Source organism: Prunus avium, chromosome 4 (assembly GCF_965620075.1).
Source record: "Prunus avium chromosome 4, drPruAviu1.hap1.1, whole genome shotgun sequence".
Taxonomy (NCBI): Eukaryota; Viridiplantae; Streptophyta; class Magnoliopsida; order Rosales; family Rosaceae; genus Prunus; species Prunus avium.
Window position 1 is genome coordinate 32,807,791 of NC_142287.1, and position 14,472 is coordinate 32,822,262.

General features: G+C 37.3%; 3 protein-coding genes across 4 annotated transcripts; 1 reads left to right on the plus strand and 2 right to left on the minus strand.

Moving 5' to 3' along the window:
* Positions 1 to 1,873: 1,873 nt before the first annotated feature.
* LOC110774001 (Chaperone DnaJ-domain superfamily protein) lies at positions 1,874 to 5,135 on the plus strand. 2 transcript variants are annotated; one of them, XM_088251920.1, is made up of 7 exons: positions 1,874 to 2,661; positions 3,290 to 3,831; positions 3,916 to 3,992; positions 4,096 to 4,170; positions 4,365 to 4,454; positions 4,574 to 4,750; positions 4,875 to 5,135. In XM_088251920.1, exons 1-7 carry the CDS (start codon positions 2,183 to 2,185, stop codon positions 4,917 to 4,919), a joined length of 1,485 nt encoding a protein of 494 aa, XP_088108046.1. In that variant the 5' UTR covers positions 1,874 to 2,182; the 3' UTR covers positions 4,920 to 5,135. The 2 variants fall into 2 exon arrangements, with proteins under 2 accessions (XP_088108046.1, XP_021834211.2); XM_021978519.2 differs by having other exon boundaries at positions 1,875 to 2,661; positions 3,269 to 3,831.
* Positions 5,136 to 5,204: 69 nt separating this feature from the next.
* On the minus strand, positions 5,205 to 12,577 carry GPS1 (geranyl diphosphate synthase 1). The gene is made up of 12 exons (XM_021978556.2): positions 12,143 to 12,577; positions 11,966 to 12,061; positions 11,521 to 11,601; positions 11,308 to 11,379; positions 9,676 to 9,804; positions 9,165 to 9,251; positions 8,461 to 8,532; positions 7,823 to 7,908; positions 6,868 to 7,000; positions 6,477 to 6,566; positions 5,913 to 6,011; positions 5,205 to 5,733 (listed from the first exon to the last, which is right to left on the minus strand). Exons 1-12 carry the CDS (start codon positions 12,284 to 12,286, stop codon positions 5,554 to 5,556), a joined length of 1,269 nt encoding a protein of 422 aa, XP_021834248.2. The 5' UTR covers positions 12,287 to 12,577; the 3' UTR covers positions 5,205 to 5,553.
* A 468-nt stretch (positions 12,578 to 13,045) lies between these two features.
* On the minus strand, positions 13,046 to 14,392 carry LOC110774036 (Mitochondrial transcription termination factor family protein). Its single transcript, XM_021978559.2, has one exon. The coding sequence runs from the start codon at positions 14,135 to 14,137 to the stop codon at positions 13,205 to 13,207; it is 933 nt and encodes a 310-aa protein (XP_021834251.1). The 5' UTR covers positions 14,138 to 14,392; the 3' UTR covers positions 13,046 to 13,204.
* Between the last annotated feature and the right edge of the window lie 80 nt (positions 14,393 to 14,472).

The window sequence follows — 14,472 nt, forward strand, 5'->3', positions numbered from 1 at the left end:
CTGTTCCACCATACCATCTAAACAGTACCATATACAGAACAGAAGCAATCATGATATATGTATATATAATAACCATTTAATTGAGTAGTCAAATGGTTTCGGATTCAAGTATCTAATTGAGAGGTCAATGATTTCGGATTCAAGTGATTTTTTGCGAAAATAATCTTTGAAGGAATATCTAAAAACTAAACGATTTAGATCATTGAAATACAATGCACGGTTCAAGACATCCCTTACCTTTGCTTGGGAAACCTTTAATAAGAAATTTAAGAGAAAAAAATTGCATGTATGAAAAGCTCAGACAGACATTTTATAAGCTTGTCAGAAATAGTTGGAGACAAAAGCTTTTCCCCAATTTATTTTTGATAGCTGACTTTTCCTCAGATATTATACAATATTTGGCTTTGTCTGGTTTTCTTCGTTATGATTATCTTAATAAAGTAAATTAAAAGATAGGTTACTACATATAGTTAATCTGTTCTTAATTATATAGTATTTCAGGTAACTAATATGCCTCTGCTTCCTCAAACACAACATGTAAAACAGACAAAACTTACAATATTATTTGAAATGGTAAACCAGAGAGTAAAATGAATGTGGGATGTATCTGATAAATCTTAGAGTACAATATTCCAAGAGATAACAAAAATACAAATGAAACAGCACCAAATAACTTCTGATCTAAATGATTTTTTACACGGAACTTATGAAGGATAACTTAAATTATAGACGATTCTGATCGTTGAAATATATTGTTAAATAGTTCTAAAGAGGAAGTGTGCACTTTTCTTACCATAGAACACGCTTAACATAAAAAAAAAAACCCTCACTTTCAAAGATATATATATTAAATGTTTTAATTCTTTTCAAAATTACCAAACAAAATTCATGTATGAGGCCAAAAGTCTCATATCAGAAAGATTCTCAAGCTAATGAAATCAATTCGCAGGAAATGTACACCATCAATCAAACGAACCAAAGATATATTAATTTGAAGTGCTATGCAAAAAGGTGCTATGCAAAAAGGGGAAAGAGGTAAAAGAAACATGAAAGTGCTTTTCATGATTTGCTTTCCCTCAATTATTCCCTTCCACTGTGACTGATATTTTTTTAAATCAAACATGACAACAAATCTTTGATGTTGAACAAATTTCATTAACACTATAAATTCGATCAACTTTATCCAAGACAACAAATCCTAGATGTTGAACAAATACATACTCACCCACACTTTCTGCTTTAATTTTCTGTTTGAATACATTTCTCCTTCCCTTCCCCTACTGAGTGGTAAATAGCATCAACCTTTTTTCTAGGAAAACAATAGTCTTTAGGGTTCTTTTTTGGCTGATAAAATCTGATATGATTGGATTTGTTCACTCTTCTCACACCGAATTGAGACTTTCAAAATGTACTTTTGGGACTTCGGCGCATGATCTACAATATGGCATGTTTATTTTCAAGTTTGTGCTTTTGACTCAAAAGTAAATATTGTCTTCGGGGGGAGATTCTCTGATAAGTATTTAAGTTAATGATTGGATCACATCTAAGAGACTACCAAAACATTTGATGAATGCAATCCAACGGCCAAGAATAGAAATATGTAACCAATTATTAACATAAAATACTTATTGGAGAATCCCCGTCTGGAGGAAGCCCATTTTTCTGATATGTAAATAAATTTTTGTTACATGATTTGAGCAAAGATAATTCATTTGATACCAATTAGAGGGTAGAGAAAGAACAAAAATAGTGATCCAACAAACCCAAAATCATCCAAATCCAAAAAGAAAGGTTGGTGCGCAAGCAGTAAAAGATGATCTAGCATGATATTTGTGGGGACAAAGGAATGAAACAAAACCCCATCATACAACGTATTAACCAACTAAACCCATCTTTTCCAGGTAACAAAGTCTTCACCTTTCACACATTACATTCCATCCATCATCAACATTTCAATCATCCTAAAACCCCAATAATCAATAAAGAAGTTAAGAGGGGCCAAGCCAACCCCCATTACAGAGAAAAAAAAAACAGAGAAAAAAAGTCGATAGCTTTCTGTCAAAGTTCCTTTTGTTCATATGATCCCTTCTTCTTCTATATATAATTAAACAACACTTTAAACTACACTCTCTTAGTTTCTTTCACTGTGTAATTAAAATTCTCCGGTTGGTTGGCTGCAAATATGGATGAGTCGTGGCGCATGCGCATGGGATTAATGCCGGCCCTCCCGCGGCGGCGCTCTGCCGAGCACGTCTCTACGCGTTCGGTATTTGCTGCCGCGGATGACTGCCAGACGCTCGATCCGGAAGATTTTGCTGACGTTTTTGGGGGACCGCCGCGGAGCGTCCTCCCGCGCGAATTCTCCGGCCGCACAACTTCCTTCTACGAGGAGATTTTCCGGCCGCCGGAGTTTGGTTTACCGGCGGATAAGAGCGGCCGGAGCTTGCCGGCTTTCAGGATTCCGGGGAGGAGCGAGGGGTTCTATAGCGATATCTTTGGATCGGACGACGACGGCGGCCAGCGGAGGTCGAGAGAGCGATCCAGGCCGAACTCGAAGGCGAAATCCAACTCGTCGTCGGTGCTGAGCTCGGAGGAGCTTAGCCCTCTCCGCCCGATCATCGGAGATGACGTGGCATTGTCCTCCTTCGCTTCAAAGCTCAGGTAGTGTGACTTGATCATTTCGCGGTATGCCCAACCGTTTTTTTACAGCAGTTAATTTTCTTAACGATTTTACCCTTGTCGTTGCTTTATATTTGCTTCTATTCTGCCTTGGATTGGCTTAAGTTCTGGGTATAGTGAGGGAAAACTGATGGTGGGTGTCTGTTTTCGTTCTTGTCCGTGATAGGGGTATAGCGGGAACTTTAAAAAAATCGTTTTATTCTTTTCTATTTTTCTGTTTTTTTCCTCCATAGATTTCATTCTAATATTTTGAAAAACTAGTTTTTTTTTGGGATTTATTGAGTTCTTTTATGCTTCGGATTTATTGGGTTGACACTAAAATAATTTGATCAGATAAATCCGTGCGAATATAGTCTTGTTTTTTAAAATTAATTAGTTAGTATTCAAATTCGAAATCTCTTCCAACATATAAGTTAAATTATGTTCATAACACTAGTGTGTTGAAATGAAGATGAGTTGGGTTCTTATTTATTTGGAGTTGACAGCCTGGATCTAACCAAAAGGCCAAAACTTTATCCAATTGGTTTGAAAAATTTAGCAAACCAACTATTATGAGTTCCTCAAGTCAACACATTCTTGATTGCTACAGACCACTAAATGTACCATGTAGATGGAACTCATCGACTATGCTGCCTACCAAACAAGAAAATTCGAAGAAACAAGGCACAGCTCTGCATTGCAATCGCACGTCTTTCACTGAAAACCAAGTTATGGAAAATGCACATGATGAAAGTTTTAGAAGCTCCTATTTTGGGTTTACAAGAAAGGTCTTGTCCCCAGAAACCATTAGTCTCGAACCCAATTCGTATCGAAGCGTCAAGCTATCTGTGGATGATCTAGAGCTCAATTCCCCATCCTCAGCAGTCTCTTCACTCTGTCAAGAACATGAGGCCAAATTTGGGATTCGGGATCGTGTTTTTGATTATGAAAAAGAAGTAATGCGAGCAGTAGAACGAGAAGAAGACGATGAAGTGATGAGCTCTTATGTGATTGAGATAAATTCTGAGCATAGGGAGGGTACATGTGAAGCAGGTGGTATTGAAGAAGCAATTGCTTGGGCCAAAGAGAAGTTTCAAACACACAGTAATTCTGAGAAAGAAGGGAGCTTGACCCAACGGGAGAATGAGCAGTCTGTTGAAATGGATCAAGAAGGTGATCATTTGTTACTTTCTAAACTGAAACTTCATGAAGATAAACATAAGAGTAGATGTAATTTGTGTGTTTGATATGATTCAGGTAGGCCTAATAATGTGGATGAATACTCAGATCATCAGCAGAGAGATGAACTTCATGAAATGACTCAATCTCCAGAGGTAAAGTATTTATGGTTTATTTTGAAGGGGCATGTAGCAACATTAAGTGTTAACAAGGTCAAGGGTTCAATGACATCTCACTTCCAATCTACATGTTTTGCAGGAAGAAGAAGAAGAAGAAGAAGAAGAAGAAAGAACGTGGGTTGCTGAAGATGAAAACCAACATTCAGAAAAAGAGGTAAGTCCTTTTACAATCGATTCTGCATAAATGTGTCATGTTAGTTCAAGTACATCAGTCTAAATAATCAACATTAACTTTATACTTCTCTGAAATATTTGAGCTACTATACGAGCAAACGAATTCTTCCCTTCTTCATAAGATGTGGATTGAGGAACAAAAATTTGATCAATATGCTGTGTCTAAAATGCCAGATTGAAATGGAGCTTTTGGATGAAGACATAAGGCTATGGTCAACTGGCAGAGAATCCAACATTCGTTTGCTGCTTTCAACACTACATCATGTAATTAAGATCTTGGGATTTAAGTAGTTTTTCCTCTTTCAATACTATTTTTCAAATCTCCAAAGTCAAATTAATGTTAATTACATGGTGGTGTGTTTGTTTGGTGTTGACTTAATCAGATTCTATGGGCTGATAGTGGATGGTATGCAATTCCTTTGACAAGCCTAATAGAAAGTTCACAGGTCAAGAAAGCCTACCAGAAAGCAAGGCTCTGTCTCCACCCAGACAAACTGCAACAAAGAGGAGCAACACTTTCTCAAAAGCACCTTGCTGAAAAGGCCTTCTCCATCCTCCAGGTAAATATATACATATATAGTTAACCTTTATAAGAACTTAAAGAAGAAATTATAAAGAATTAAAACAAAAATAACTCCAAGAAATGATGATGATGAGTAATGAAGTGATGCTATGTGATTGTAGGATGCATGGGCTCTGTTCATCTCCCAAGATGTGTTCATTATTTAGTGGATCATCTGAACTCCCTTGGAACTCAGTTTTGGCTTGAAGGTTGCAATTGAAGAACCAGCAAGTTTTAAGTATGCAAAATGTTCAAACTTTGCAATATTCATGAAGAATCTCTGCACCATGGACATGGGTGAAATGTAAATTAGTGCATGTCTTCATGAAGAATGTACATTTTTCGATTAACTGCGCTTGGTATTTTATCTGTATATTTTTGTTGGGAGTGTTTAAACAAAAATTTTGGTATTTATTTGTTAATACAAGTAAGCTCAAATAAGACTCGAGAAAGCATCCCAACACAGCCTTTCAGAGACGAAATTTACTGCTAGCTTCATTCTTAAAGCAGAGTAAATGCGATCCCAGGCACATCATTTTATCAGAATCTGGGAGAATTATGTGTGATATCCTTACTCTCCACAGAGTTTAATTTACATAACGAGGGATAAAGGAAAATTTTACAGAAAAAAGAATTGCAAAATGTAGTCCTCTAAAAAAATTTTGAAAAACAAAAATAGGGGAAGAATTGAAAGAATACGATGAAAACAACGGAATATTGTCCCTCATCCTTAATAGGGACAATGACCAATTAATTGAGCTTCAACACATTATTATGTCATTATGGTGCATATCTTCTCCATCACTTGGTTCTTGTAATGACCATGTGGGTGAGATCTAGGAGCGCCCTCCTTGACCTTCTGACATCTTCGTCTTCACTCTCGGGCAGAGATTCGATTGCTGATGCGGCAAGGTTTGCATGTTTTGTGGCTAGCTCCCTTGTCCTATGTATCCCATTGCTCCTACCAAGGTAGTCAAGAGCCTGTGTTTCCCAGAAATATATCATGAACTCAACAATAAGAATTGAATTTAATAAAATTAAGGCGCAAGTATACAACTTGGGAATTTCAAATATAAGGTAGTAGGCCATTGGCAGAAGGAAAGATTATTTAAAAGAAAAGCCAGACTTTCAGGACTTGCCAGTGGATTACACAAACTTACAAGTTCAATATTTGCAGGGTTGTCAAAGCCCTGTTTGACAACTGCACGCAACTGAGGAAACTCTTCCATGGCAAACAATATTGGAGCGGTTATGATGCCCTACAAAATCATTATATAGTTTCACATAATTATGACAAAACCAGGTATCTGAAACATGAAAGCTCAAAACAAAGCAGCATGGAAAATGATAGTTGACAACTTCTCTCATTTTGCTATGAATAAAAAAGTGGAAGTTTACTTCAACACGCTAAACGAAAAAATGCTTGCCCTGAAATATAAATTTTCTTAAGGTCAAGCATACCATACATTCTGACAGAAAAAAGCAAGCTTGTTGAGCATTCCAAAATTGAAAAGAAAAAGAATGAAAACCAATACTGTTTTCACTAATTAGCACAACTCAAACCATTCTTAAGGCTGACAGACACAGCAACAATTTCAAGCTAAGCTAGCAAACTTAGCCATTAGAGGCACCTAGTAGCTCAGTAACGAGTAAGAAAGCGAGATAGATAGACAAATCTCATTTGTTCAAACAAGGAAATCTCACACAACCAATCAAATACTTACATGACGGATGTCAGATAAAGAGCCCTTTCCAAGAGAAGCTGATGTACCCGTGAAATCAAGAACATCATCAATCAATTGAAATGCCAATCCCTGAGGGGCAAAAAAAGAGTCAGCTTGACATGCATACGCAAACAAACACAAATCGACCCATCCATCCATCCATACATATTTTCTGATGGTTATTATGCCCATGCATGCACCATCAGAAAATATCCTTGATTTGAGCTCTAGAAGGAAACTTTGATCTAGTTTTGATTATTTTTAGTATTTCTCCATGTATGCTTCTGTTTGGAGGAACTGGCCAGTAAACTCATAAAAGATCTTAGATCTTAGAACTTAGCTTGCTCCTCAAGAAAATAAATTGGGAAAGGAGTTTCAAAGGTTCACAAACCAGATTTTTTCCATACTCAAAAGCCAACATTGCAACTTCTGCTGTATGCCCAGCAAGAATGGCAATTGCCTTGCAACTGTTTGAAATCAATGATGCAGTCTTGAAATACGACTTTTGTATATAATATTCCATGCTGCAGTCAATATCAAATTTTATCATTATTAGCAACGTCTAAATCTTAATGAAACATAAATCAAGAAACATCATCAGAAAATATATATATATATATATAACATGAACAAGGATAAATTGAAACTACGTGTATGCTTAATTGCTTGCACTCATAGATAATGGAACATTGAGTACTTTGGTAATGGAAAATTGTTTCTCACTCTTCAGCTCTCCCTACACAGCACACCTCGTTGTAATAACCCCCCCCCCAACTTTCTTTTCTTCTCTTCATAACCCCAATTGTCTACCCTTTTCTTACCCAATGAAAATCATAAAACCCCACATACTACCAACACCCCTACGTCGTCAAATGGTCCTCCAGAACAGGCTGAAAGTCCCTAAATTAAAGCTGTTGCAAGAAAATTCAAACAACATGAAATTATCATACCAACCCCCCTCTCCTTTCTTTTTCCTTGAGAATTAAGTATTAATTGAAAAAGAAAAAGAGGGGCACACAAATTAGAGTGCCCCATGGCATTTTTCAACAAATTTCTTAACGTTAAAAAAAAGGTCTAAAGAAGCAGTCTACAAGATATAGCAAGCCAACTCCAAACCTTATGAACGCCTACAGATATACTTTTACGAACCAGTAGTTTAATAATTCAAAAGCAAATTATGAGCGGAATAGGATTGTAACTGACAATGGAAAAAAGGGAACAAAGATCAAGAAGTCAATGCATCATAATCACTACTTGGTCTAAACATCTACTCACATCACCTACCGAGCAAATAGCGAAAAGCAAACAAAATGTATTTATATGATAGAAGCAGCAGAGCAGTGTACCTACAACGTTGATCGGATGTAGTAGTCATTTGCATGGTTTCACCTGTCACAAGATGCTCTACAACTGTTGAAAGTAATGATACAACCTGCAAATGCACAAAAAATATGCAGATAATATTTTAAAAAACTAATGTGAACACACATCCCTGTATCTGTGTTGCTTGGACTAGGCACTTTGGTCCATACCCATCTCGATACAACCCAATATAATAATGGATAGGCATCCTCGTCTTTGAATTGCCAGACTAATTTTTATGAAAAGTAATAAGATGGGCTCTGAGGTGGACCAGGTACATTATGGACCCTGGCAATCTACCATTTGACTGTGAGCTCCATATCTCTGTCATTTAGGTACTTACAAACTTCCCCTCGCAGCCCCACCCCACCCACCAGAAAAACTTTGTAGCTGTAGGTTAATAAGCATCAAGATCCTGGCTTAAAGTTAATTGACATTCTTTACGACATGGGGATGAAATACAACTACTCTAAGAATGGAGTGCCAGCACAGCATATCGAATTTTTTGACCATTTGTGGCAGAGTTCCCTATACAAGAAACAAGACGAGCCAGAGTCCATGTAATATAGCCCCGCGTGTTATTGCTCATTTCAGTGCATTAGTACATAATAATACAGCGTACCTCTGTGTTCCTTAGAGAGGCAAGTGCGACACAAGCTCGGGAAAGCAGGAAATCCCCTGCTAAAACAGCTAACTGCATTCAATGATGGAAAGAAGAGCAACTATCATATCATGCAAAACCTTTCCATAACTGTGTAATTCCCAGCACAGAATCATTAATAAGAAGGGAAACAAAAAGAAAGAGATATCATGATATATTGTAGCACTCAATCGCATATGGAATATTAAAATGTCCAATACTTCGCAAGAATTAATACTAGATGTCATTTAGCAGGAAAGGGGATCATCAGCAGCCATATACAGGCCACAAACTAAACTCTAATAGAAACAGAGATATCAGTTGACTAGCAGTGTAAAAGACAAGGGCATGGTAAGAGTCCCAGGATTACACACTTCTGCCAAGGTCAAGTATTTATCAAACTGAGGAAGGTGCATATCATGGTCTAAGTCGTTGGACTAAAATCTAACCGTTAATAAGAAACATGATACTTTCCCTATGTAAATACTTAATGTTATGCATGTGGACGCTCTTACATGTATATATAATTATAACAATATAAACTCTCCAATACTCCAGTAAACACCTCCATCCCTATACTTATAATCAAAATTTTGAAGAGAGAAGAATAGAGGCATTACAATAAATTATGTTCTTATAAGTGAAAAACAGGAAACTTGATCAATTTTAGTGAACCAAAAGTACACCTTATTTCCCATTACACAATTTAATGAACCAACACCTCTTCTTGTATCTGCATCATCCAATACATCATCATGTAGAAGACTTGCCACCTGACAAATGAAACTAATTACATTAGAAGCTTTTTTAGGCTTGAAGTCTTAAGAGCACTATCATATCCTCATTGTGCACAACTTACTCTTGAAGCATTATAATACATACTGCATTCCTATTAAGGTAACTAGAAACTTCATAGATATAGGAGTTGAGTTATATTATTGTAGATAAGTTGGAGGGATGAAAAGGTTAGATGATAAATTTATAATTAGAGCACTAGCTTTGGGGGAAAAAGTCTTGTTATTTGTGCACGTCCACCTCAATGTGGGGCTTAGAACAAGCCATTAGAAAACAGTTTTGGAAGGACACAAATGAATTGGCCTCTTATTAGTGCATTGCAGAGATATTATTCCAGTTTTATGTAGCATATATCAAAATAAAAGCAACAGTAGTAGGATCATCAGCAAAGATAATACTAACATGAATCATCTCTGTGACTTCTGCGATACACTGCTGTCTTGCACGCAGTTCCGTTGACAAAGCCTCTCTCAACTGTGTAGGAGGTTCAGGTACTGTGACATTCAGAGCTGTTGACATTAGCAATAGGACCTGCATATAGCATAAAATTGTTGAGTAACTTTTAGACTTTATGGCAATCATTATTCTGGAAAACCTAAGGTAGGGATTAAGTGTTTGCATGTTAGACACAGAGATAGTAGTAACTAAGTGCATAGGGTATCAGCCCTATGTTTAAGTAAAGTAACTTTAAAATTTAAAAAAATAACTGAACAGAGATTAGTAGTATTTAAGTGCATAAAGTTTTAGCCTAATGTTTAAGTATTAGATAGACCATTGGCACATGTTGATTCTTTGACTTGCAGTCAAAGTTACAACAATAATATATAAATGTAAATAAGATTTTGGGTTAAAGGTTTACGGTTTGGACGTGTTTCAGGGTAAATTTTAGAAACACCCCTGTGGCCAGGCCTAATTATATTGAACCCCAAGTGGTTTTTTTATTTTTCTTTTGTTAACACTTACACACACCTTGCAGTTTGCTTCATATTTAACATGTTAATTTTAAGGAAAACCATTACTTGCACACTAAATATTTGCCCCTTCTCCTTAGAATATAAGATTTTACTCAGCCAAAAAAAAAAATCAAGAAAAAACGACGTTGGATCAAAATACTTTATGTATCCTAATCATTCTTCAAAACTTTTACCTAATTTTGAGCAAAAGACAACTTCCCTCTCCTAATCCTTCTTCAAAATTTTGAACAAATGTGAGCAAACACATCTCCTACAAGGTCATGATTGAAACTGTACCTGTACCATCAAACAGATTCCCTTGTTTTCCTCTTGAATGGCGCTATTGCCACCCTCAAACTACTCACCCCACCCACCTTTTAAGATAAATTTTAATTACAATTTTATCCTCCTGCAAATTACCTAAAAGGACATGTTTGAGATTCTAAATAATAACAATAATGATTGTGCTTCATAGTAGCTGCCATCGGTGCAACACCCTCTGCCTGCATGTAGGGGTGCTGCCATGGACAATAGCAACCATGGCTGCATGGTTGCTGCCATCAAAAGCTAGCAAACGACGAGACAGAGCATTAGGATTAAGGGTACTTTAGTAATATTGGTGAAGTAGGATGAATAAAAACAATTTTCCTCAAACTGTTGTGAGGGGTGGGAAAAGCAAGGGAGTGGCTGAACATAGGCTTCACTTTTCCCGCTTTATTAAACTACAGGGGATACAAGCATAACAAAAGAAAAACTAGAGGTAACCATGTATATAGGTCTAGCCAGAAGGGGTGTGTAAGGTAAGTAAGAGATAACCTTTCAACTTGAGGCGTGAGCCTCAAGTCACTTACGGCTAGATAGAGCAATGAACTCAAGAGTTTAAAAAGATTTGTGATAGTATTACATATAAAACCAAGGACACTGCATATAAAAATAAGCCATATATCTGTTCAACCGGTATTTCGTAACAATAGGTGACATGAACTTAGAGACAGAAGATAAATTGCATCCAGGTATAGAACATCTTGATATTCAGTGAAACAGAGAAAGTCAAACAATTGATTAGTACTAGTGCTATTACCGTGGGACGAAACCTCTTTCCCTCCACCCCCATTTTAAAGAAGTACTCAGCAGCAGAGGCAAGCTTAGGGACCTGAAAAGAAAGAAGATCAGTTATGATCTATGATATTAAATTTGAATCTTATGAAACCATTAATATCAACTTTCCCTTTCAAACATATACATCCTTAGCGTAATATTAATTAAAGCCAAAGGAGAAAGAAATTACATATACCTCAGCAACTACCATGTCCCGCAACCTGTCAGCAATAAGTGATAGCTCATCGGAAACAAGGGAGAATGGGTCAAGTGGTTCCTGTAAGGCAGTTTCTAAGCATCTTAATTGAATGTACAAAACAAAGATCTTTTACAAAAAAACAAAAACACAAAAACAAAACTCTCTAAGAGAAAGGGGCATAAGCCAATTTAGCATCGAAAAGTTAAAATTAATCTTCTTTGTAATTGTACCACAAACAACAATACATCATTCATACATTCCATCCAGACGCTGATCACATACCCTAACTACTTAAACTTTTGCATAATCAACCAGGAATCAAGGAAAAAAATGTTTCTTTTGAACACTTGGGAACTCATAGCTTTCACACTTGGCATTGAACGAACAAATGGGTATGTAGCAACCAAAAGAAAAGTAAAAATATTAATACCCAACACCTCACCTCAACTATGGAGCTGCTTTGATGGTGAATTTGGTGCCTATAGCCATGGAAAACAGGCGGCAATCCCCAAGAAAAGAAATCTCTGCAACCCAAAATCTACTAACATACACTAATTAAAGCAGTGAAATATATATAGCACTTAAACAATAAATCTAAAGCTTTATGGATCCAAATTACCTTCTGGGTCGATTCACTTAGAGACTGAGAATAAATGCTGGAGACAAATAATTGATGTGCGTCCATACGACGAGAGAGCAAACACCGACACAACCCATTGAAGCTGTTTCTTCCAATCCGAGAAAATCCCCGAGAAAATAACATTTTTTTGCTTCCCCAATGAAATTATAAACGATTCAAAAGGACGAGTTGCCGATAGCGAGAGAGCAAGAGAGAGATTACAGTGTGTGTGTTGAGGGGTTTTGGGGAGAGGTCGGTCAAAGTGGAAGAACGTAATCGACTTTGAGTTTATGTGTAAGCGCCACAACCATGTGACAACGGCCAAACAGAGCCATGTAATAAAACGCGCACTCTCACTTTCTAATTTCTATTAAGGGTTAGTTTAGATTTGCTAATTCGACGCTCCCATTTTTATTTATTTATTTATTTCAATCATTGAGTTTTCTGAAGGTTTAGCTGCTAATACAGGAGAAATTTGCAATCTTTTTCAAAGGGTTGTTTGGGTTTCATATCCATATAATAAGAAACAAATAGTTAAGACATTTTCCTTTGAACTTTCCTTTGAACTCTGAAACTTTAATTTAGACAGTTTCTTGGCCCTGTCAATATTTTTATATTTTTTTTATTGAATTTATTGTTGGATATTGACTTTTATTCTTTTTTGTTTTTTTAATTATTTACATTTTGATAGACTATTATTTTACGTATAACTAGGGTTTAAGGACTCATTGGTGTAGTGGTTTGGAGTAATTGCTCCTCAAGCAAGGTCCTAGGTTCAAATTCTAGTGTCCATATTGTGTGTGTGAGTTTAGTATATTATCGCCCCTCCCTCTCACTAAGAAAGGTTTAAAAAACCCAAAAAAGCTCAAGTAAACTAGCAAAATGAAATAGCCACTTGGAACCTTTGGCCAACAAAATTATTCACAGACAGCTTTAAAAATTATCCAAACTGTGCAAATACACAATCTAAGATGACCTTGTAAAACAAAATAAAAAAGTAGACAGTCAGAAGATTTGCAAGGAGAGAAAAAAGAGAGCACAAATTGGCAGAGCTGGCTCATCTCATCCACCCCCAAATTCCCCCAGCAACTCCCTGAACTCATCATCAGTGCTCTTGAGCATCAATGGCAGAGGCACTTCCACTCCCCTCTGCACAACCTCCATGTGCCTTGGCTTTATCCTCTTCTCCAGGCTGAAAGCAAAGTACTGAGGAAATTGCTTCAGCTCCTCCAACTTCTTCCCCATGTCCACAGAAAAGTATTCAAACTTTGGCTTGAAGTTATTCTCAATGCTGAAAGTTAGCAGTCCAGGACACCTCAGCACCATCCCAACAGCCTCATCTCTTGGGAAACCTAAGCTCTGCAAAAACTCCAGTTTGGGGATTAGGGTTTTCTCCACACTTGAAACCAGTAGCACAGAGTCATGGTAAGCCAGGGCATCCAGGTTCTTGAACCCAAGTCTCTGAAGATAAAACAGAGCTGGCTTGAGCTGGTCTATTACACTGCAAGCAAGCAATCTGGGGCACTTGTTGATGACCTTTCTGAAGCTGTGTTCTGGGACTTTGAGGTCTTCTGAGAGGAAGATGAAAACTGGGTTGAGGTCACTTTTGATGCTGGAGGTGAGAATGTTGGGGCACATTCCAAAGATCTTGGGCAGGTCCTTTTGGTGGATGCCTTTGGATTGGAGGAAGGAGATTATGGAGTGGATGGAGTGAAGAGAGGCTGTGTGGAGAGAAGGGTTTTGGGAGAGTGCCTTGCCTGCATCAACTCCCATGATTTCAAGGCATAGGATTTTCTCTTTGAATTGGAGGGAGAGTTTGGTGTGGGTGGGTGTGTAGAGAGGGTGCTTTTGGAGGAGGCTTTTGGGTTTTGCAGGCAATTGGGTGTTTGTGCTTGTGTTTAATGCCTGGGAATTGGAGGCAGTAGATGATGATGATGGAGGATTATGAGAAGAGAAGCACAGAGATGACTGCAAAGCTGCTGCTGCTAATGGCATGGTTTTTGGAGGGGAGAGAGAGAAGGGAGGAGATGGCCTTCTTTTGGAAATATCATCATCTGAGTGGTTTTAAAGGTATGGGACAGTGAGGCACACCTGGCAATTTGCTTGAATATGATTGGTTGAGTTTGGATTTCATAGATTGTTTGGGATTAAATCCAGACCAAAGCAATTTATGCTGCATCCAGTAAACTTACAAATTTGCCTTTCCCTTTCAAAAGTCACAATATCAGTGGAAACAATACTCGGGGCCTTGGATTTAAGAATAGCTTTTCATTGCAGATCATGTTCTTCCTTCCCCTTGCTTCTTTTTATATGTCATCTTTTCTATTAGG

What these genes read in the sequence shown, in the direction of transcription:
- LOC110774001 (XM_021978519.2), top strand. Translation starts at nt 2,183, where the DNA reads ATGGATGAGTCGTGGCGCATGCGCATGGGATTAATGCCGGCCCTCCCG. An exon ending in TGTTGAAATGGATCAAGAAG is followed by an intron (nt 3,832 to 3,915) that starts GTGATCATTTGT and finishes GATATGATTCAG; the next exon opens with GTAGGCCTAATAATGTGGAT. An exon ending in AAATGACTCAATCTCCAGAG is followed by an intron (nt 3,993 to 4,095) that starts GTAAAGTATTTA and finishes CATGTTTTGCAG; the next exon opens with GAAGAAGAAGAAGAAGAAGA.
- GPS1 (XM_021978556.2), bottom strand. Translation starts at nt 12,286, where the DNA reads ATGTTATTTTCTCGGGGATTTTCTCGGATTGGAAGAAACAGCTTCAAT. An exon ending in TTGAGTATGGAAAAAATCTG is followed by an intron (nt 6,567 to 6,867) that starts GTTTGTGAACCT and finishes TTTGCCCCTCAG; the next exon opens with GGATTGGCATTTCAATTGAT. An exon ending in ACCCTGCAAATATTGAACTT is followed by an intron (nt 5,734 to 5,912) that starts GTAAGTTTGTGT and finishes TGGGAAACACAG; the next exon opens with GCTCTTGACTACCTTGGTAG.
- LOC110774036 (XM_021978559.2), bottom strand. Translation starts at nt 14,137, where the DNA reads ATGCCATTAGCAGCAGCAGCTTTGCAGTCATCTCTGTGCTTCTCTTCT.